We start from the raw sequence: 24,338 nt of genomic DNA on the forward strand, positions 1-24,338 counted from the left end.
GGTTGTACTGCAGGCTTGAGTTTAAATACTGCCATCCACCATGTGAATGCTGCAGGTCTCATTTAACTGGGTCACCAAAAACTTTGGCAAAAGCCCACTGACTTAAGGCTAGGCAGTGCCATTTGTTTGCCTAACTTTAGGCTATGAGATGTGAACGCTGGGAAGCGTAAGCAAAGCCACACAGGTAAGGGCAGGAATCTGGACCAGCAGATGGAACAGGTAAGGATTGTGCTCCTTGGCTTTTAGGACCCCTCTGCCACCCAGATGGTGGGTATCTGCCTTGATAACTGCATCCCCCTCAAGCCCCAGGGTCCTGACAACCATTCCACATAGTAATTTAAAGTAAATACCTTTCAGTAGGTAATCCTGCCACAGCGGTTTCTTGCAGTTCAGTGAAGTCAAGGTTCTTAGGCTCAGTCAAGGCAAGCGGGGATAGCTTTCTTGTGCCATCCTGAAGTGAGCTTTCATCCTCTGGATTCATCCTGCTCGGCTGATTTTCAGCATCAGTGAGATCTGTGCGTGCAGAACCCTCGCTCTGCTCCATCACAGGAGTGGCTGGGGAGTGATTTTTGTGCAGGTCTGTGTCCTGCTCCTCAGTGCTCGTGTTTATGGCCAAGTCACCTTCACCAGTGACTAACATCCTTGCAGTACCTGTTTCAGGGACGTCTCCAGTTTTTATGTCACCTGCCTTTGTTGTGCTTAGCACCGTGTCACTGTTCTCTTTCACACCTCCCTCAGTTATATCGCTAGGTTCTACTGTAGAGTCAGTTTGCAAGCAATCATCCTGGCTTACTTCGGTTTTTAAGTAATCTATTAACCCATGCACGGTCCCTTTCTCTTCTTGCTGTGCATCTTGTGGATTTTCCAACGTTTCCAAGCATTTCCTATTCACTGGATCATCCTGTATCCCCTGCACGTCATTGTGAGACTTACTATCATGCATGAAACTGCTGTGAACGTGGGTCTCCTGATTTCCCCCAGGTGATGCATTCAAATTGCCTGGCAATTTGTCGTGATTGTAAGAGCCTCCCGGGACAAGTGTTGAAGCTGCCATATCAGGGATGCTCTTGGCAACATCCGCATCACTGTACTCGCTTTGCTCCTGCTCGTTTGCCTTAGGATCCTGGCACTGTTCAGTAGGAAGATTTACATCCTCTTCAGATGAAACTGGTTCTGTGTTATGCTCTGTAATAAAGTTATTTCCCTCTGCGGTAGCAGCATCTTCTAAGTCCCTCTTCTGTGCATCGCCTGCCGAGGTGGCAGCTCCAGCGGGTTGTTGCTTACTGTCAGACCATGCAAGGAAGTTCTCAGCTGCTGCCCTACCACATGAAGCTGGTCCTTGCTTCTTTATCCCTAAGCTTATTAGCGATTCGGGATCAGCACCACTCGCACACTCGCCTTCCTCTCCTTCCATCTCGCCGCTCGCTGGACGCTCAGTGGCTCGCTCTGGCTTTCGCTGATGTTGCAGAGGGCATTCAGCAGGTGTGCTGCCATCCAACGCAGGGACCACTTCTAAACACCTACGGGGCTGCTTGTTTTCCTCAGCATCCTGGAGACTTGCCGTAGGCAGCTCTGCCGCTGCGTTTCCTTGTTGCAGAGATTTCCCTTTGCCAGCTCTGCAGGAAGCCTCAGGAGCTAAAGGCAGCTCTTGCCCCTCTGCTTCTGAGGTGCCCTCGGGAGCTCGTTCGCCCACCTTGATTGATCCTGAACGGTTCTCAGCACCGCACACTCCTCCTGTATCCGTGGCCACTGGCCTCTGCTTGAAGCCTGCATGGTTTTCAGGCAGCCGTTGGGGTAACTCAGCACTCAGCGTGCTGTGCACGGTGCTTTTAAATATCTGGCTGATGTGCTGCCTAAAGTCTGGGAAGCTGGAGCCGATGTCCAGAGAGCTGCAAGTCAGAGCCTCATGCTCCCTTCCAGAGCTCCCCGCAGCCTGCTCACAAGCGCTGAGCTCTGCCCCAGTTATGTTATTCTCCTTTGAAAGCTCTTCCATTTCTTCTGAATTCCCAGGTTTCTCTAAGATCTCACCGTGCTTGTCATCTGCCCCCATACTGGATGCAATTTCCTCATTACGGCTTTCTTGTGATGATGAAAGGCTCAGCAGCTTCCCTTCTAGAGCGGGGAGTGCGCGCAGAGACTCTGCTGAACTGTCACTTTGCTGTGCTTTGAAGTTTACCTCGCTTTTTGTTTGGGGGGATTTAATTGCAGAGATTTCTTTCTTCAGCTTCTCAGAATTGAACTGCGATAAGTTTGCAGTCCTCTGCCCCACATTTACAGTCTCTGGCAGGGCTGAACTCCTGTCTCCATCGCCCTGAAAACCTCGCTCTGGAACGTCTATTTCATTCACACATCTACCCCCTTCAGAGCTGTCTGGATTTGCTGTGCCTACACTAGGTGAGGGACCTACATGCACAGACACCTGAGAACCTGCATCAATCTCTAGATCAGAGTTCCCTTCTAAGGCATTTTGGCATGCTACAACTTCCAGCTCATTATTCAGTGCTTCCCCCCCGATACCACTGGCTGTATGGTTTCCAGGTTGCTGGCCAGGATGGCCGAGTGCAGAGAGGGCTATAAAATCTGCTTGACAAGAACCAGGCTCCTCTGCTGTGTTTTGAAGGCAGCTGGGTTTATACAACTTATCAGTGGGAATTGCTTCCCTGTGTGCCTGCAATGGTGAAGGACATCCCTGTGCCCCTGGTCTTTTATCACCCTTCACATTGCTTGTTGCTGTGGCAGCAGCACTTTCCTCCATGTTTCCATCACTCTGGATGACTCCCCCATCACCAGTAAGAGTCTTTTTGAGGTTCTTTGCCATTGATGGCATTTTCCCTTGAGTTTCTGTATGAGATATTTGAGGATCATTTTTCCCGGGATTATCAGAAGTATGCGCTGGTTCCATACCACTTGGCAAAGCCTGTGACGTGTTAGTGGCACTTGCTGAATTCCCTGTCCCTGGAAGAGCCTTTATAGCAGCAGCAGCAGCGTGGCTTTCACCACTATTATCCTCTATCCTGCCTGGCTGTTCACTCTTGTCAGATCCTTTAGCAGACGTATCGCTCTGACATGCTGCTTCATGCTGACTAGCTGAGATCAAAGAATGACTACCCTGCTCGGGCTCGTTGGAGTTGTGCTGACTGCAGCAGTTTTCTCCTGCCTTGAGATCAGTTTTGCTTTGCTCATTGCAATCTTGCAAATTAAGCATGGCCACACCAGAAATACTTTGCCCGTGTTCACACATCTCCGACACCGCAGCGCTGCTGTTACCCTTGTCCTTGTCTGTCGCCGTGTCCGGAGTCGCTGGATCTAGCACAGGAGATTCTTTATTAAGGTTGTTTGAAACATCTAGAGGTGTTTCTGGGGTGCTGCTGTGATTATTAAGTTCTAATGGCAATTCAGGGTTTGCTGCCCTTTCTTTGCGTTCCTGATCACCTGCTCTTGTGACAGTTGTCAGACTGCTTTGGTGCTGCTGTTGTTCGAGTCCTGGGCTTGAAATCCAGCCCCTGTCCTCAGCAGCAGGCACTGACCTCTCCATTTGGTCTGCATGGGGAAGAGCGCTTGGAACATCTGCGTTTTCCTGCAGTTCTCCAACACTGCACTCCAAGGCCTCCAAAGAGCCACATGTGCCACCCTCTGAGGGACAGTAGTTATCACTGACACGGCTGTCACCCCCTTCCTCCATGTGAGGAGTTAGTCCTGAAGTGCCAACATCAGCTTGGGTGGCTTCTGAACAAGCCACTTGCTCCAGCTGAGCTGGCACCAGCACATCCGATTTGCATTTCCCTTTCAGTGCCAAATCTTTGTCCTCCACGAAGCCTTCCCCCACAGCCTGGTGCTTCTCTTGTTGAATACCCTCATTTTCATCACCACCCACAGCACCGTGCTGTGCAGCTGCAGGTCCCTGCTCTGAATCACTGCAAGGCACTGCCGTGATGGGACTGTGGTGCTCTTTGCTGTCTGAAACCCATGAGCTCTCCTTGCCTTGTAGAGCCATGCGGTCCACAGGCCCTGCCAACTCATTTAAGCCCTGGAGCTCGGGTTTGGATTTGGAGTCAGATTCCAACACAGTTTCTCCAGCAAGAGCCTTTTCCCAGGGCTCATCCTGCTTACTCTGCTTAATACGATTGTTCTCAGAGCAGAGGGGCAGTGAACTGCATGCACTGGCTAAACAAACTGTGTCAGTCCCATTACAGCCTGAAGTTTTGTCTTCTGCCTCAGTGTTAAAGCAATCAAACCCCAGTGGGCATTCCTGCCTTGGAAACTGTGGGGAAGTCACAGGCTTCTTCTCCCGGCCTGTGGCATCTGTTTTCCCTTTACTCATTTGCTGTTCAGGTTCATAACCAAGAGACTGTGAATTGTCATTGGGTGATTTAAAGCCTAAAGTCAGAGGCTTTGCCACAGCTTCTTCCCCTGGGTCACCTGTTGAAGTCTTCTCACAAAGACCCAGTACTTGAGGATTGTGTCCCAACAGGGTATTTTCCATGTCCTGGTGGTGGCTACTAACAGGGTTCAACAGTTGCCTTTGTGCCCCACTCGACCCCTCAGGTAATACATTGCTCTCTGTCACGTCTGTTGTGATTTCATCTCTCTCCCCTGTTACACTCGCCTTGCTTTCCTTTTGATTCAGCTCTGTGGATCTGCTCAAAGAAGCGCTTAATGCGTATTCTGCCAGCAGTAACCTGTTATCTACCAGGGAATTCTCCGCAGCGGGATTGATAACAAGTTCTGGTTCAGAAAGAGCACTGCTTTCTCTAGACACAGCCTCAGCTTTTATAGTTTCATTGCTGCTGGCTTCATCTTTTGGGCTTTCAGTTGTGACGGCTGAGTTTTGTTCTCCCTCTCGCTGAAATGATAAAGGCAGAATGGAACGCTCGGCACTGACAAGCTCGTCCTCCTTTTGAAGCTCTCTTTGACAAGTGGGTTTGTTTTTGTCAGAGGCTGTTTTCACCACTTTGCTCCTCACTGCGTCTTGAGAGCCATTTCCAGGCACATATTCCCTCGAAGGCTCTTCAGGCTTTGGTACCAGGAGGACAGGGTTAGGAGGCACCATGAAAGCACAGGCTTCTGACTGCTCCCCTTTGCTTGCAGACAGAGCTGGATTTGCCTCATTCTCCTTAGCTGTGGTTTCAACCCCTATCTGTAGATTACAGACTTCACTGATGCCGGTGAAGCCTTGAGCATTCACAATTGCTCCACATTTTTCACTGTCTGAGCCTCCTGTTGCTGGATAATTTAGGATTAAGGTTTCTTCTTTCATTAGCAGACCCTCCCCACCATCTGGGTTCTGTCTACCTTGCTGCATCACAGCCTGCTGCTGACCTGCTTCCAAACCTCCTCGCTCCTGCTTGGCCTCCTGAGCAGGGATATAATCCCCTGCTCCTGTACCCTGGGGGCACGTGCTGACATGTGGGTCCCTCCTGCCACCCAGATGCTCGCTCTGCCAGAGCCCTCTTAATTCACTCAGACTCATTTGTGAGGCTCCTTGCATTGCTGTGATTACTGCAGGAGGGCTGGACCCCAGGCTTGGCTTGCTGGGGTCATTCTCACTATTTTCCATACAAGCGGCAGCAATAGTGTCACATTTAGGGCCTCTGTCCATGGATTTGGAAGTTGTTATCCCCTCTTCTTTGTCATTGACTTGACCTGGTGACAGCAGGGCTTCATTGCAGGTTGAGGTTGGTAAAGTATTGCTGCTTGTAAGATGTGTTGTGGCACGTTCTTCAGCACCTGCTGAAGGCACTGAGACAGACAGACTTCTCTCCCTTGCTCCTGCAGCCTGCTTTAAGCGCTGAGAGTCTGTTTGTCCTCCTTGCTCTTGCGAGGCAGTGTTCTCTCCCGTCACCTCTGAAGACACCATGCTTGAATTTGGGTGGGTTAGGTCTTCAGCACTGCAGCTACTGATGCCTTTGTTGCTGATGCTGCCAACAATGGAAATGTTTGTTTCATGTGAATAAAGGAGCAAAGACTATGAAGCAAAGAGTAAGAACAATCTGTGCCACTGATGTTTCAAAGCCATGCAGTACATGCACTGAGAAGCTGAAAATCTGCTTGCAGGAGCTAAACCATCAGACACACATTACAGTGATTTAAATGCTCATACACTGAAAAATATGTCCCAAATCCACGATGCTCATGGCATGCATGTCAACCATCCCAAACTCTTAGTTAAGTGAAGGGAGAGGGGACACACATCTAACAGAGTAAGGGGACTACATGGAAAAAAGGCTGGAAAAAACACCAGTACCTCAACGAAAGGTTTATATATTCTGCCTCTATGAAACTGCCTTATGCAAAGCTGAAGGCCGTACAACCCTCAGTAACTGCTGCAATTGGGCTCTACTTTTATTGTGTAGCAGATTAGGGCCCATCTGCTGAATGTTTTCTCCAACTAATGAGCACAGTTGAGGTCAAAGTTCTCACCCTGCCAACTGAAGACGTTGCCATACAATGACACACACCCTATGAGGTCATTTTATTGCAGGGTTTGATTGCAGTGCATATAAGCTATAGCATATATAGCTATTTGTATGATCTCCCTCCCCACCCCATTAAAGATAAGAGAGGGAAAAAACGGCAGCAGAGATGATGGGGGTGCACTAACTGCAAGAAGGAGAAGTTATGTTAATGTTTTCCACGTGCACTGTATGGACACCAAGGTTTGGAGGTGATGAAATGCGTTACCCTTGTTCTCTGCCTCACCTCCCCTGGGAAGCCTGGGCATGTTTTCACCACCTTAGCGAACATGGAGTGAAATATCAACTCAAAACTGGTGTAGAATTGCACCTAGGAGCACGGAGCATCATTTACTTGAGGTAATAAATCTCTCCCACATACATCCAACAACCAACCAAAGCAAGACACACAGACAAGAGACTGCCAAATGCCTGGAGGTCAGTGGGATGGCAGCACACTCTAGCTCCATAGCTGCACAGGGAGAGGTGGTTCATCATCATCATCATCATCAGAGCTTAGCCACAGCTTAGCAGGAACAGCCTGTGTTGCAGATACACAAAGTACGCTACAAACTGGAGCTATCAAAGATGCTTAAAACCCCTTCTGGAAGCATAGAGTGGGTTTTAAGTCATCTCCAGAAATCTGGGAAGCCTTTCTCTGTGCAAGTTTTACACACAAAGTACTTGCTGGAGGTGAAGTGAGTTAGTGACCGGCTCTCATGTCCCTGCAGTTCGGTGTTTAACCCTTCAGTGACCGTTGAGGCAGCACCAGAGGCCCTTGCTCTGGCGCTCTGCTACAGCACACAAAATACACTTCCAGGAGGGTCAGAACCCCTCTTTATATTGAGGACTGCCCAAAGCAATGAACAATTTCTTTATGAATGTAAAATGGACCTTGAATCTATCTTAGATCCTAAAACCCTTCTGCAGAGTCACTGCAGTGGAAAATAAACTCATCTTTAAAGAGCTATTGAAATTTGCCTATGTTAAGGATAAGCCTCAAATCTAAGGTAAAATATCTAAATCATACAATTCATATTGTAAGTTTTCCATATTGTAAGTATTTGATCTCAGGGGAGACCTTAGAGCAGCTCCAGTGCCTAAAGGGGCTGCAGGAAACCTGAAGGGGGGCTTTGGACAAGGGCCCGTAGGGACAGGCCAAGGGGAATGGCTTTAACCTGCCCGAGGGGAGACTGAGATGAGCTCTTAGGCAGAAGCTCTTCCCTGTGAGGGTGCTGAGGCGCTGGCACAGGGTGCCCAGAGAAGCTGTGGCTGCCCCATCCCTGGCAGTGTTCAAGGCCAGGTTGGACACAGGGGCTTGGAGCAAGCTGCTCTAGTGGAAGGGGTCCCTGCCCGTGGCAGGGGTTGGAGCTGGATGAGCTTTAAGGTCCCCTATCTAATGCCATTCTGGTAGCAACAATGTGAAGAGTCATAGTAGTAAACCTGTGATTTAGCAGGTTCAAGTGCTGGTGACAATCCTAGGAACTATTCAGCATTATGGATCGACTGAGTATTTTTTTCTGGAGCTGGATAATGCTGAAATCTGATTCATTTTACTCAGGAGTCGATGAAGGAATTGGGACAACTTTGTAATGAATATATGCTGAATAGAATGAAAGTGACAGTGCTGTGACAGCAGCTTAAGATATCACTTTCAGAATGAAGTAGTACATATTCATCATCCGCGCTACTGGAGCTTGCTTCAATGTTTTATTCAGGACAGAGTATAGAATTGAAAGATTTGAGTTTTCATTCATAATAAGATACGTCCAGACTGACCTGTTTGGATATCTCCTTCTGATGTAGGTAACAAGGAAAACTACATAAAGGACATAGCCTGATTTTCCTTTCCATTTTCTGTAATCTTGCTTTTCTGTCTCAAGACACTGCTGGGGTTAGACCAACATCTGTTGGGAATGGCTTAAGCACATTGATCCTGCTTTAGGGCAGAAGGATGGAGTAGATGACCTCCCAAGGTCACACTGAGTCCCATTATCGTCCACTATTTTCTAAAGGGAATAAAACTACAGGGAAATGACACCACATGCTGGAGATAATTCCCCTGAGGAAATCCCAATCTACATGAAAATATAGCAGCAATCAATAGTTACCTGCAGGGAGCATATATTTTCAGACAACCCATTCAATACAAGCAATATAAAGCTGTGACCCTAAAAGTTCCGCTTCTCTAAACACGGGACAATAAAACGTGTTCTGTTTTGTGGTTACTTGATGCCTTTTGTTTGCAATCTGAGTAAGTCTGAGATTATTGAGGGGAAAATTCATTCTTATTTAAAACAAACCATGCAAACAGCAAAGCATGAAAGAACATCAGTTTCTCATAACTCATGTGCAGAAGGAGGGCAGAAAGAGTCATTTTGCCAGGAATAATTACTGCTCATAGGTGATGATATGTTTAAAACAAAAGAAAAAGCAGACACACAAAGACCTATGTGCACGTGTAACTGAGATATGCAGGTGTCCCACTGCTCCCAAGTGTCATCAAAGGGAACTTTTCCCTTGTCTTAGAGCTTAAGCACACAATTAAGCATTTGCAGGTTCAAGGCCCTAGCCATATGAATGCTAGCCTTCCACTTACAACATCAAATAACAATAGTTAAAGCCTAATATGCCTAAACATTTGCTTTGAATGAATAATTACTGAGAAATTGCTCCTGCAGAAGCACATTGCAAATGTTATAATGAGTTTTTAATGCCGGTCGTTAACCTCTTCCACCTTCACAACATACTGTGGCAAGTCTGAATTAACCTCCAGCAGTTTAAGAGTACTGCCCAGTCACTAAGGTGTTTATTAGGACAGCGCTGCCTGGTTTGTGTTTAGGGTGTGCAGCTGTAAAGGATGTTAAGAAATCGATGACTTAAATAGATCTTAACTGATTAAGAGCAATACCCAATCTACCAGCCAGTAACACTTGGAATCACATTGCTCTGGTTTGCAATCCGCAACAAAAACTAAGGGGACAGAAGACAAAAGCAGCAGAAGGCAGCAAAGCTGTCTGGCATTTGCTATCGGAGGGGGGCTGTGGAGGGGTAGGGATGCTCAAATACATTACATCTATTTGATAAACAACGGGAAATGTTGATCTAGCAACAGAAAATCATAGATAATTTAGATTTTCCCTTTCTTATGCCTTTGCTCCCCTCTAAACCACGCAGCAGTTGTTGAAAGGACAGGCAGCCTTTCAAGCCAGTCACACTTGGGAGGGAAAAACACCAAGTGCTGAAGCCTGTGAAACCCAGAGGTCACATACGGTTGCCATCCACACTGATGTAACTCAGAGCCTGAGCGCCTGTATTCCCAGGAGTGTTAAGAGCCTGAAATCTGAGGATGAATTTAGAAAGCACTAAAGGGCACCAATGCACAGGCAGCTCTGCAGCCATGGCACATGTACAGCTGCTTCTCAAGTGTTCCTGCTCTGCTTCCCCCGACACACGAGAGATCAGCGCCCACATTTGGAGTTTACACACTGTACTAGAGGGCTTGAGTTAAAGAACCCTGCGTTTCAATCCGTCCCTAAGAGGTACTGCAAGTTAATGAGGAGCATGGAAATCACTTCCACATTCCCTTTAATAATAATAAGGAAGAAGTCAAGAGTTTCAGAGGCAGAGCAAGTCGTTATTTGAACTCTTCAGTGTAAACAGCCACATGAGAAATCCATCATGGCCAAAGGGCTGCTAACAGCAGCCAGCTTCCCCCACCCTCCCCGTACATCTAAGCTTTCAGGAAAAAGTGAAGCAGGAATAATGATCCCTATGATCCCCCTGGGAACTGCCCTTCCCTTCCCTCCCTACCCCCCCCAGCCACTTTTCACCTCCTTGTTCCATCCCAAATGCAGGGCCTGCAGTATTTTAAGCATGACCCAACTGAATGATTCTAACGCTAAGAAAGCCAAGCTGAACTACTGCTGCAGCGAGCAAACGGGGGCCCACCATAGGATCGTAGAATGGTCTGGGTTGGAAAGGACCTTAACATCATCTAGTTCCAACCCCCCCCAGCCACTAATCTTCAGTTCCAGTTCCACAGCCGGCTCCTGGTCTCCATCTAAGATATCCGGACAGTCAGCAGGAAGCACGGCACTCAATGGATGGTCCTGCAGGATGCAGTGGTTCTGTGGGTCCCACAGGATCTAAGCACAGCATTCCGGACGGGAGAGCAGCCAAATCCATCCAAGAACAGTGCTTATTCCCTGGACTACTTTTATCCTGCTTCTTCCTAAACCTGCTGGAAAGGCCTCTCTGGGGTGGAGTTGTCCAGCTATGGATTCCCCAGTTTTCCTCTATGTGCCCCAGGATAAGGGATGGTGACGTCCCATGCAGATGCCATGCAAAGCCTGAGCCTTGCTGACTATTCTACTTCTTCAGCACTTTGTTTCATATGAGAAGTTGCCAGATAGATAACTGTTGATGGTGTTGCTTATCAGCCTGAAGGACTAATGAGGTAAGAACAGGTAAAAAAATGGACTGAAACAGAGTGTTTTAAAATAAAAATGACAGATATTTTAAATTCTAAATCATAAGAACTTAAAAGTGACTGAAACAATTGCTGGGAATCTGTGGAGGGTGGAAAAAACGCCACCCAGAAGACCGGAAGACAGCAATCATGGTAGTTTTCCACACAGAGATAGTCCATCCTAATGACGGGTCATAGGCTCCTAAGACTGTAAGAGTTCACGTCAGGGTGGAAAAGGCACAATTCAGAGCAGCATAAGGGAGGGAGTTAAAAATAAACAGCCTGGAATGGGAAACTTCAAAGATTTTCCGTTTATTGTCTTTGTTTCTATTTTGGCAGGACATAAGATAGAAGCCACCCAAAGCAGATGTGTGCCAGCAGTTTCAGGAGTAAGGCTACATAAAGAGTAATTGCCTGAGCTCCTGTCCATCTAATATGTTTCCTGGAACAGGAATCTGATGGATCTCTTCGAGCTGACTCACCCATGTAACATTCCTCTCACGCAAGTCATGGTTTTGCATGGGGAAGTGTAAAGCTCTTTTAGCCAGCTACAACACGAGACTAAAGGTTCTCGGTACTCACACTTTGAAAAGGAACAAAAAAATGCCATTTTTGAGCAATGCATTAAAAATAAAAGACAAATTAGTTATAGAACATTATAGTGTCACAGAACCCCAGACTGGTTGTGTTGGAAGGGCCCTTAAAGCTCATCCAGCTCCAACCCCTACCATGGGCAGGGACACCTTCCACTAGAGCAGCTTGCTCCAAGCCCCTGTGTCCAACCCGGCCTTGAACATTGCCAGGGATGGGGCAGCCACAGCTTCTCTGGGCACCCTGTGCCAGCGCCTCAGCACCCTCCCAGGGAAGAGCTTCTGCCCAAGAGCTCATCTCAGTCTCCCCTCTGGCAGCTTAAAGCCATTCTCCTTGTCCTGTCCCTGCAGACCCTTGTCCCAAGCCCCTCTCCACGTTTCCTGCAGCCCCTTTAGGCACTGGAGCTGCTCTCAGGTCTCCCCTTCAGGAGCCTTCTCTTCTCCAGGCTGACCCAGCCCAGCTCTCTCAGCCTGGCTCCAGAGCAGAGCTGCTCCAGCCCTTGCAGCATCTCCATGGCCTCCTCTGGCCTCACTCCAACAGCTCCACGTCTAAAAATGACTGTGCTAATGTAACGAATGCATAAATGCTAAAGCAAGACTGCACTTGCTGCAGCCAAACCACAGATACTCAAACCCCAAGATAAGAGACCCCACCCCACAGTCTCTGTTACTACCCTGACCCATTCTAACATCCGTCTGGGCAGTGTAATGTGCTGGGTGGGTGACAGATGCACTCAGTCCCATTGTTTCAAACCACATCAATGTGCAACTACTTCTTCAGTCAACACAGTCTTCCAAAAGGCCCCATGCAAGTATTGCTGATGCTGATGGAAACCATCACACCCCACACCTCAGCTCCAGCGTCTGTTATCTTTCTGTTCGTGCTTACTGCTCCTACACCTGCTTATAGCTGGATCCTGGACTTGTGCCTCTACTAAACTCCAGACCCCCAGAGAGAAAGTTATCTGGCCCAGTTCCTTCTCAGACAGCATCTGGCTTCAGATCAGACTCTATTAACCAGTTATCTCTACCATCACTACAGCAGGAAGAAGAGAGATACTTGCTACTTGGAGATTAAGGAATAACTGTTTTGGAAAGCTGTTGTTCTGAGCCCTCCATTATGCTAAATTACACACTATTCCTTTATGAGGAATAGCTGGTTTTGAAAAAGAATATCATGGAATCAATAATTTGAGGGTTAAATTCTGCTGCACCAAAGTCACCAAACAAACAAAAGAAGGGATCTTGCTTGTAAGTTTAGTACATGTTATAAGTTTAGTACACATTTAGAGGATTTCTGTGTTCTCAAAGGGGACTCCACCAGAGGACAGGCTATTCCTTGTTGTGTTAAGAGCCATCGTGTGGTCTTCAGCCAAGACCTTGTAGTTCTGTTTCTCACAGTGGCCATTTTCGCTGGCCCACAGGATGAAGATACAAAGGTCCACCCATACAAAGACACAAGGCAGATGAGCAGTTCTACAAGTCTCAAGTCAAATATTCGGGTGATGAGGCTCTGAGACGTTTGCCATCTCCTTCTAGTACTGACAGTGATACAGGTCTGTCTGTGGGCTGCATTAAATGGTTACCCATCTCTGAGTAACTAGAGAAGCGTGAAGCTGACACCTTCTCCTTCACACCACCAGAAAACCCAACAGTTTCATCCCTCTTCTTTCCTAGCTGTGCCTGCACACACATCTCATCAAGGACTGTTTTCACCACGATGGCTGGGTGAGAGCAACAGAGTCCTGCTGTATGGATGAACACAGCTTCATTCCTGGCTGCCTGATACCATTTTGACACCTATTTCTTTCTTGGAGGCAGTAGAGGAAGGGTGACCAGTTGCTGACTGGGGTAAACCAAACTGCTCTTCCCAAACTTCCCTCCTTGATGTTATATGTTTTGAACTTTAGAAATGAACCAAATAATATAGGAGTGATGCAGAGCTATTTCCTCAGGCTCTGAGGCTGGTCCCTGCTGGTTTTGTATACTTGAGTTCCTTACGTTTCCACAGATGAGTGGAGAAGGAACATCAGAAGGTTTAAGTCTCTGCATGCATCTTGCTGCTTTCTGGCAACATCTTAGCATCTCTTACTCTTACTACACAGTGCCTATCGTGTCCCTACCAGCCTTCTGGTAGCAGTTAGAAGGGTCTTTATGGGCATCTATTGGAGAAAGTTGTGTACAGATCTTCCTTGAAATACAGACAAGCAAGTAACTGTACAGAGATGCTGAGATATGCAGATATCCTGAGAAATGGGGAGAAAACACACAATTTCAGCCCCCAGAGGTGAGTTCTGCTGTTTCATTCACAGGATAGAGGCAGGACAGGAGGCAGGTCCCAACAGATGGCATGAATACTGCATTAGGTAGATGCTGGAACTAATGCTGTCAGTGAGAGGGTGTATGGGTGTTGCAGTTCTAAGAACACAGTTTAATACCTGTCATTTTGTAGCTTCACAAACAACTCTAATTTGCAGGAATGTTACTCATGATAGGCCCACTATACAATTCAGCAGTTAATAATACTCATTATTTTACCCCTTCCCATCATATAACCTGCATACTGAGAAGAATAGCAGAAAATGACTATTTTACTGTCACAAATCAGAATGCATCACATTTGAAGTAGCTTACAAGAAATGTATGTTTTCTTCAGCTAGGACAGCATGGTTATGCACCATTACACACCCATACAATAGTTTATGCCCAATACCACTGAGAGAAACTAGAAACTGGAGGATACATGTAGCATTTGTCAACTGAATTAAGGGAAGGAAGGCAATACTAGAAGGGACCCACGATGATCCAACTGCCTGACCGTGCCAAGGCTACCAAAAGCCTAACCATGCTTTTAAGGGCATTGTTCAAATGTCTCTTTAAATACTGGCAGGCTTGGAGCATGGACCACCTCTCTAGGAAGCCTATTCCAGTGGTCAACCACCTTCTTGGTAAAGAAATTCTTAATCTTCATAATTTCTTATAAAAAATGTGGTAGAAGAGTTTATTGCCTGGGATAGCATTAACTTACAAGCATTTGAAGTATTTTTCTTAGCTACCATTTTTCTGGTTGTTCAGTTATCAAGTTTACATCTTTCAGGGGCAGTGGCAACCAGAAATGGTACCCAGGAAACAGGAAAAGGCCCAGATCACACATACTCCACTTGAAAAGGATTCAGCAAATCTTTCTGCAGTGAAGTCTCCAATCTGACAGAAACCTGTGAAAACAGCCTAAAAATCCTATATATTTATCAGCAAGTTACTGCTATTCCTTCTAAGTTGTGTTTATTATTTAATCCCAGGTAACACTCATTATCTGGAACGTGTTCACCCTTCTGTTAAAATCATGCTAGAATTAGACAATCCACTTGCAGCAGATGGAAACCCAGGTAGCATGGAAAAATCCAAGCATTCAAGTATTAATGCTTCAGAGAAAATACTCCCTTTGGGATGTTCAACACAATCCAGATCATGTTACCTTCTGCCGTCCTTAACAGCACTGAAGAATAACTTAACTCTGAAAGTAGTCCCATGTATTCAATCGGGTGAATTTTAAGGCATTTTAAGGAGTGCAATGCTAATAATCATTAGCTGGGTTGGTACCTTTTGGTAGGTTGGTTATACAGAGCTGAGCATGGCATTTCACAGCGGTTACAATTACACCTTACTTCACAATTATATATGACTACATAAGACTCTCCAGTGTTTGTCTCAGAGGAGAGTTTATTAGTGTGAGCAAAGGCATAGAAAGCTTAGGTCAAGGGTTACTACAACAGCTGAAGCCTTGTTTATAGATACACAGTTAAGGCAAGGAAGTGGGTTTAGTAACCAGTAAGCAGTCTTGTTTTGTCAGGTTATTTTGAAGGCTGTGACGCCACCATCCATCAGGATGATAGAGCTTGAAAATCACCTACACAAGAACAGAACAGAACAAACAGCCCCCAGCCATCAAGAGCAGCAGTGCTTCAATTCTATTCACAGGGTGAAACTTCTTGTCTTACCTTGTAGGCCTTGGAATTGATGGAGATACGCTCTCAGCCAGCTGCACAGCAGCTGGAAGATCTGAGGTGTCCTGACCTCCAGCTCTTTCAGGTCTCTTTTCCTGAGGGCTCCTTTTTAAACCATGTCCATTCCCAGGAGGTTGGCCTAGTTCTGAGTCTTGTGGAGCACCCTAGGATGAGAAAAAGAACAATTTAAACAGCTACTGCTGGTTTGGAGAGTACAAAAGTGTTTGTTTTGCCCATTGACGGACAACCTCTGGGGAAGTTTTCATTACTTTGATGGAACTTGCAGGTTCCAAAGCCAAGCCGTTTTTTTACTGAATGACAGAAAAACAGAAGGAAGTGGTTGAGCCAAAAATAAGCACTAGGAAAAGAAGAAGGAGAGAAGAATGCAACAATTGTTCTGAAGCAGCCACCGCCTTTACTGACCCAAGGAGGGTATCGTCTTCTCTTTTTCCAAGCCTGGCAAATGCTTCCTTGCTAAGCAAGTTTAAAATGAGAAAGGCTGGAAACAGCTCATGAACTTTGTCACTCATAATATCAGCAGTATCTTTGGAGTCAAGTTAAAGTCAATGTCGGTCAAGACCCAGCACTTGAATCCAAGTCCAGATTGTTCCCCTCCCACTCCAACAAAGCTCGGAATACCTCTGAACTGAAATGGAAGGCCTGGTTCCTCATCATGCTGCCTTTTGATAATAACAGCTACAGGAAATGCTGCAGTTTCTTCAGCAAAGGTTATAAAAATGCTATAACACTAATGTGACAACTTCTTTTGGCAGAAGTACCTTTAGAAGGCAAAGAAGATCTGGCAAGAGCTACTTTGAATAGTAGCTGAAGATGCTCTTTCAAGTACAACAAAAGAAGTGGAAACAAGTGTAGAGCAAAAATCATGTTTGAATGAAGGAGCTCCATTTTAACTCCTCAAGAAGTAGTGAAATACAAGGAAAACTGCTTCATCAGGTGACCTTCCTCATACAGTCACTGTTGTTTTAAGTCATTGCTGTAACTTTAAGAAGCCTAAAGCACAGTCAGCATAAAGATACCTGTGTATGGACTGATGACAGAAGCACTTCTGAATAATGTTATAGACAGAAAGCACAGTGCACAGTTCCAACTAACCTCTCGGGGTGCTTTTACTCTCAGTTTTAGGTTTATTTTGTTCCAGAAGTAGCCAGTAAATAGCAGTGATTCACACTCCTTTGCGTGAACACGGTGCGCGCTCGCACAACCAAAGGGTTCTTGCTATCAGAGCCAGGAGGGAGAGACACCCAGTGGACAAGGCAAGCCCATGTAATGAGAAAAGGAAAAGGTCAGGGCACACTGAAAGCACAAACAAGGCTTCCTTTAGACTTAGGGCAGCTTTGATTAACTCTCATATCCTCTGCCTTTCCCCGGAGGAACCCCTTCACTACAGCTTTGTTTGCAGAAGTCTCCTTTATCATACTGCTTTCCTCTGGGATCGACCAAGGGCTCCTGGTTTCATGATCTTTAAGGACTTACCCAGCATGTGCTGACATCTGGCATTTGGAATATTTATCTAAGTATGTACGCTGGCCCCAAATCCACAATATATGGCAGAAAAAGCCTAGAACATCCAGATTCATATAGGGAAATTTGTTTCCTCCAGCCAGAAAAAGAAATATAAAAATAGAGCTTAGCTTACAGAGCTCTGTTCTGCTTTTGGTGTTATGGCTTGGGCAGCCTTGGTTTTGCTTGCGTGAGAAAGTCTGCATGGAGTAGATTTCAGCATATGTACATGTGTGCAGAGAGACAGAACTACGAAGAAAATGCATTATTAAATTGATTATTAGGGAAAATAAAACCAGCCAACCAAAACAGTGAATTCTGGGGTGCTGGTGTGATGATGCTGGAGCACATCCATGGCCAACTGCCATGCACAGACCACCACTACACCCCAGAGCCTACCCCACTTGCCAGTTAGATATAGAAAACAGAAGGCCAAGGTTGGGTTGTTGAGCCTGGTGAAGGATCCAAGGAGAACCTAGAGCAGCTCCCAGTGCCTAAAGGAGCTACAGGAAGCCTGGAGAGAGGCTCTGGACAAGGGCCTGTAGGGACAGGCCAAGGGGAATGGCTTTAAGCTGCCAGAGGGGAGACTGAGATGAGCTCTTAGGCAGAAGCTCTTCCCTGTGAGGGTGCTGAGGCGCTGGCACAGGGTGCCCAGAGAAGCTGTGGCTGCCCCATCCCTGGCAGTGTTCAAGGCCAGGTTGGACACAGGGGCTTGGAGCAAGCTGCTCTAGTGGAAGGTGTCCCTGCCCGTGGCAGGGGTTGGAGCTGGATGAGCTTTAAGGTCCCTTCAACACAAACCTGCCTGGGATTCTCTGAAGTGGTCATATTTATATCTTGGCAGAAGAGGAACTCCTTCAGCTACATCAGCTCAACCCACAGACAGTCAGTCCTTGGAGCAAGCACTGGCCTTGACCCACCAGGGAAGGAGGACAAGAGCATGGCAACAAGTCGGTAAACTCACAATAAGGCAGCCATGGTGCTGCACTCTTACTGAGTCAATGCATCACGTCTTAATATGAGAGCTATGGTTGGGTCACTCTGGGGGGTGGGCCACGAATGCCTCATAGTACCAGCCACATGAAGGGCAGATTTCAAGCCAATTGTAGACAAAAATGACCTCCTTCCCTTTCCCAGCAGGGCAGGGAATGGAGGGGGAACCACATGAAGAACCTGAAGAAATTAGGCCAATTTGCCCAAATGCCTCCAGCAGTTGGCAAGGAGGAAGTGAGAATTAATTCATTATTACTCCTCCTCTCTACTGCTGCCATCTCAGATTTTCATCAGCTGATTTGGGTGCTAGGCAGGAGGAATACCCCACAGGTGTCTTCAGAAGATGAAGAGCTGCATGTTTTGTCGCCTTCTAAAGCCTCTGTCATCTTCCACGGCAGAAGGGAGCACAGCAAGGAATTAAGTCATTAATTTAGTGCATTTGCATACTGCACTCCTAGTACTCACACACTGCTTATAATTAATCTCTCATTCACAACATCAGCCACTTAACTCAAAGGGCTCCTTTAGGTTAAATCCTCTGTTCTAGTGACCTATAGTCATCCCACTTTTGAAGCCACAGCATAATAGGGATGTCTTCTAAAGTGAGACTCCCTTCTGTGCAGAGAACCAGTACCTTTTGCATTGCATCCAGAGCCACAAATCCAACGAGACACATAATGACTACTAATAACAGGCTCAGTTAGGGCATTAGAAAGAAACACTGCTCATCAGCCTGTCGTATCATAAATCCAATAGCCCATTGCTATCAAACCTCAAATAGCACCAACAAAGAGACCTAACTCGGGCATTACAGCTGCTGGATTTTACTTTTACTACTCATATGCCTAATTCACAACTACATAACACAGACGTTTATGTGCCTGCTATACCTGAACACCTCATGTCATCAAAACTAGGATGTTTCCATATTAGACACAGAGAAGGGCCCATGTCCCAGTGATTTTATCAGCTGTTACACCCAGTTTTCATGCCCAAACAAAAACACACTGTGAGAGGCAGATTGACAAGGTAAGGATCACACCCAAACAGGATCCGTCTATGCACTGTTTAGAAGAATCCCTTTAACATTTTCCATAGGCTGATTGATTGGGGGTTTTTGGTTGAGTAGTTGGGTTTGACTGTTTTGGTTTTAAATAGTTTTGTGCTTTCGGAGATCTAACAGTTGAGAAGTTACAGTTCATCTCCCAGCTATCCTTAAGCACTTGTCATTGGCTACAGAAGAATATGACACTTCTTCCATATCTGAGCATGACCAGATTTAACATACATTCATAGATCCCAGGTTTTAAACGTAAAAGGAGCTATGAATATTACAAGGTATAGGAAAGCTTTATCGACTGGTCTTCTGCATTGAATGCATTCATTCAGTCATCACAAAAGAACATCTTTGGTGATGTTCTGTGAATCGATGCCAGCCACGCCATTTTTCCATCAAGCTTTTCAATTTAAGCTGGTTTTACAAATCAGGTGCTGAGCCAGCTCTGCAGAGCACGGGTTTTATTTGTAATTAACATCTGTGGAAACAATTAACGACTGTTTTGTTCACAAGCATCATCAGAAAGCTGTTAAATAAATTGCTTTGGAGCTTTCAACGCATACGCGAAGTGATTTACCGCAGGGGCTTGCAGCTAAGTTTGCTCTATATTCCTTTCAAATGCAGCATACTCCTTTTTGAAAGGGTTCTGAGATTAGACAAGTCCCTTAGTTGAAAGACTGAAAGAAATAACGCTATTAATAGTCAGAATACAGAGGTTCTCAGAAGTTTTAAGCCCAAGATAATTAAAAATACCCAACAACATAAAAACCCCAAGTCTGACACACAGAGTACAGAAGCCAGCGTGCTATTTAAATGAATCAAACTGATTCTCCTACAATATGCAATGTTATTTGCATTAAACCCTTCCACAAGCGTCGGAGTCTGCAAGAACACCAAGTAAATCTGCAGGATCGCTTTATTGCCCTGATGACTTTGAACAGGAGCTTAAAAGTTAAACAGTAAAAAGCAAAAGGACTCTATTAAGGCTGCAGCCAAAGGATTATGTGTGCTGCTGTACTCTGGCTGGAGTTACCATACCAGAGAGAAATTCCTTTAGTGCTACATGGGAGCCTGTTCTCAGCTTAGCTCCCAAAACACTGACACTCCCTGCCTGGTTTAAAGCCATAGCAGCAGCATTAGGCACTGCCACGGCCTCATCCCATAGCTGTTTCAGGAGCCTCGTGTTTCTCAACACACTCCTGATCACAAAGCACAAAGGTGGGTCTGGTTTTAAGCCCAGCGTTCACACTCAACACCCTCCACACAAGTGAACTTGGTTTGATTGCCCTTTCTCCTTTCCCCCCACAAAAGCTGCTTCCTTTTCCATCTGCCCTCTGTGACATTCCTCCATTTAACACACATCCTTTTATAGCAGTTGCTGGAACATGCCATAGCTCTGACTAGCTGAAAGTAATCTTTGAAGAGTTACATTAAGTTTCCATTCCCACTGACTCCCTCTGGTTATTGAGGGGGAAGCTGGAAGGAGCCTTTACAAGTCTCAGTCAATAAAGCAGAACTTACCTTTTATTTTAATCTGTGTCTTCCACTGCAAGGTGGGGTTTTCAATAGCTTGTTTTAAAGCAAGCCTGCTACAAGTGCTGGTTGGTTGCTCTCAGCCACCACCTCCTGCACAGGGACAGGAGCGCAGGGGGGACAGACATATCATCCCTGGTCCCCATCGGGGACAGCATGTCACACAAGTCTTCAGCCAAACACCTCACATACGTGTGGTTGCACAGGGCAGCATCAAGCAGAACAACTTGGTGTTCTGTCATAGAATAGATAATGGTTTGTGTTGGAAGGGACCTTAAAGCTCATCCAGCTCCAGCCCCTGCCACAGGCAGGGACACCTTCCACTAGAGCAGCTTGCTCCAAGCCCCTGTGTCCAACCTGGCCTTGAACACTGCCAGGGATGGGGCAGCCACAGCTTCTCTGGGCACCCTGTGCCAGTGCCTCAGCACCCTCACAGGGAAGAGCTTCTGCCTAAGAGCTCATCTCAGTCTCCCCTCTGGCAGGTTAAAGCCATTAGCTGGAATTAGTTATGATCAGGTGTGAGCAGCAGATTCTTTCCTTAAGGGAGATTCCCTATAGAATTTTGCAGTTACAGTGGATCATTTTCTTTAATCAGTAATGGTGCAGGTTGTGATTGCTGCTGGCTTCATTTATTTGTCTCTTGCAGGAGTAGAATTTTAAGTTCATGCCTTTTCTAACCAAAATCCTCAGAGGGACAGGAACACAAAACCTGGCATTTGGTGAAGTCTCATTTAATCTATTGCTTAGAAATAACAAGAAGCAAAGCAAAGTGTGATACGGTAACAACGGCATTTGAAACATTCTGGTTACAGCATTCTATTGTAAGTATATACCTACGGCCTTTTCTTAGCCAAAAAAGGGTTGTTTCCCTCCTGAAATGACTCTGGCTATGAACGGGAAAATAAGCACTGATGTGTGTACATTTATATACAGACACCATCTTACCCTTGGTTTAGCATTCCTCATGGAATTACACAGCTTCCTCTCAGGTACAGCAACAGCCATTCAAACCTTCGGGCTTCATCCCTGGTGTTTATGACCCTTCCAATCCACTGAAGGCACCAAACTGCCTTCAGATCCTTGCCATGTCAACATAAGTGTCTTCTCAACAACTGGCTGCTATGGGTAAGCTCAGTCTGAATGTACACAGCATGGGTCTGCAGTGGGCTGAATGAAGCACAGCTATGTGAGGGGTTTCAGGGTTCTTCTTAACCTGGTCTTCCCATCTGTGTATGTGACCTATCCTCAGCAGACAAAGGGGTATTCATTGTTATCCTTGTAACTCCACTAGTCTTGCTGCAGCTCCTTATTTTCCTTTGTCCCTTTCCTGACAATCGGATGAAGGCCTAATAGGTATCTACATTATTTTCTTAAGGGTGGCAGGTATATGAGATATAGAAGGAGAGAATAATGTTGGTGATCTTGGGGATGTTCATCACAGAACTTGCCATTTTCAGTCAATAACACTTCAGCTAAAGCAGCTTTCAGATGAGTGGTTCTTAGCAGCCTAGCAATAAAATGGTTGGACTTGATGATCTTTAAGGTCTTTTCCAAACTAGTTGATTCTATGACTCTATTTTATTCTAAAACAGAAGATGCTGTTGGATAATACGAATCATCTCTGATTTGAGCTCTAGGCTCTGCTGCACTCCCCAGCCAACAGTATTTGCTTGCCTAGTTATTTCTAACTACCCATAGCTGTGGAAAATGTAGGTCTAACATTTTCACACTGTTTCTAAATGGAGAAATGCAGTAAATAATTATAGAGGTTCTTTATAATATATTTTTCCTTCTCATCTGTACCCATAAATGTACATTTCCCATTAGAAATGGTGGTGGCTTTACAGATGCAAAGGAAGCTTTAAGCATTAATTCAGAAGAGAAGGAAAAGTCTTCCAACTTCCTTTTCACTGCGCTTTCAAATGAAGAACCCTGTCACAACTTTGAATATTTATTCCTCTTTCATCCCTCCTCCTTCATTCACAGGGAAGATGAGAACAAGTAAAATAATTACTCTTTGCAGTGAGAAGTGTCCCAGGATTTGCTGCATTTGCATAAGTGGAATGGTCTTTTTTTTGTGTAAACTCAAATGTCCTTTTTGTGTAAACTCAAACAAATACTCAGAATTATTCACCATACAATATTGGACCAGTAGAAATCATCCTTGGAAGTAAGCATTAATGAATATGGTGACTGGAGGTGTGCTAGAGTGATGTAAGCATCAGTAATGGGCATGGTGGCCCATAGCCATCAACACCCCATCGTGGGCAAGTGCAGACTGTAAGGATGAAGAACAGTTCTGTGTTGGAGGATAAGGAACAGTTCCCTGTGCACTTCTGATGCGCAATGGATGAAATGGAAGGAAAAATGAAAGCAAATAATAGCTTCAAGACTGAAAGTGGTGAATCAGGGAGGATACAGCAAACTCAAAGCAAAGCCCGTGTAGGGTGATTGTATTTCCTCACTGAAGTTCTAGGGGCAGAATTATTATGCAGAAAATCGGGGATGTATTTTTGTTCCCAATGGAATATAAACAATGGAATGCACACAGATGTTATTGCGCTATTCCAAAAGTATGTAAACACACAGTATGAGCACCAGAACTCAGAGGAATTTGCCCAGTTATCATCTGTGGGAACGGAGACTGAAGGCTGGGAAGCTGGTAATGTGCCCAGTGCATTCTCAGTTGATCCCCGTAACACTGAGATCTCAAAGAAGATCCATGCCAACTAACTAGATCCATCATTCCACACAGGCATAAGGAAGCTGAAGTCTGGGAAAAGTAATAATGCAGAGAGGAAAATCCCAGCAGGACGCTTCAGACAAACAAATAGACTCTTCAGAAGTCCTGCCCCCTCTGGCATGTGTTGCCTGTCTCACCCATTGCACAGCATAGAACAAGAACAAACAAGATGATAACCACACATTAAGATACATGGTTAAAGAGAAACGGACAACAACATAGATGTGGAATAACCAGATTTGTTTGGCTCTTTACTCATGCAGAACACAAAGAAGAAAGGCTAAAGTGAAATACAGAGAAATAACTTCTGTGGAACTGACTGAAATTCCCTCTTCAACTATGGAGCAAAACACACGCTGCTAGAAATACAGGTCAGCAGCGTTGTTCACCTTTAAAGGGCTTTACAATTACTTGGTAACTTTGACTTATTTGCAACCGTGAGAAAGGCAGTGAAATGGGACAGCTCAGAGTGGCAAGAATTAAACACCTCAGTGAGAATTCTTATATGTTAGAAAATGCAGCTTATTCAAACTTCAGAAAATGTTGTGTTTGTGTTTCCAGTGATAGAGACCTCTGTTTTTTACATCCTCCACCCACCCCTTTTAAATGAAAGCAAAAATGTCCTGGCGATAGCATAATTCTAGTAGATGAGTGGCCATGACAAAAACCAGACATGGAAGTCAGTGCTAACCCTTCACTTTGGGAGCTGGTCCCTGAGTTAACTGCACAAGCCCCTGGAGCAGCATGGACAAGGCTGGGTTGCAGAGCTCATACACCGGGCTCATGCTTCTTCACACAGACCATGTCCCTCTCCTCCTTCACACATTTTACATAGCAGATGTGTTGGTCCTACTCAGTTTGGGTTTGTTTGCAAGTGTGGATTTACTAGATGGAATCTGAGCCCAGAATACCAAGAGATCTAGGGCTGAGGAAGTGCACAGGTATATCCCTCTCCATGAAAATATCATAGAATAGTT

At 45.6% G+C, this 24,338-nt stretch overlaps 1 protein-coding gene across 8 annotated transcripts in view; it reads right to left on the reverse strand.

Moving 5' to 3' along the window:
• Positions 1-24,338, reverse strand: part of TACC2 (transforming acidic coiled-coil containing protein 2) — a 127,545-nt gene that overhangs the window by 99,531 nt on the left and 3,676 nt on the right. For all 8 annotated transcript variants that reach the window (XM_062635270.1, XM_062635274.1, XM_062635272.1 and 5 more), the window contains exons 2-3: positions 15,512-15,681; positions 351-5,918 (exon numbers count right to left, since the gene is read on the reverse strand). In XM_062635270.1, coding sequence (XP_062491254.1) covers positions 351-5,918; positions 15,512-15,681 — 5,738 coding nt within the window. The remainder of the gene's footprint in view (positions 1-350; positions 5,919-15,511; positions 15,682-24,338) is intronic.

Source organism: Pezoporus occidentalis, unplaced genomic scaffold, assembly GCF_034315485.1.
Source record: "Pezoporus occidentalis ecotype Australia unplaced genomic scaffold, CSIRO_AGI_Poc_V1 ctg45, whole genome shotgun sequence".
Classification (NCBI taxonomy): Eukaryota; Metazoa; Chordata; class Aves; order Psittaciformes; family Psittacidae; genus Pezoporus; species Pezoporus occidentalis.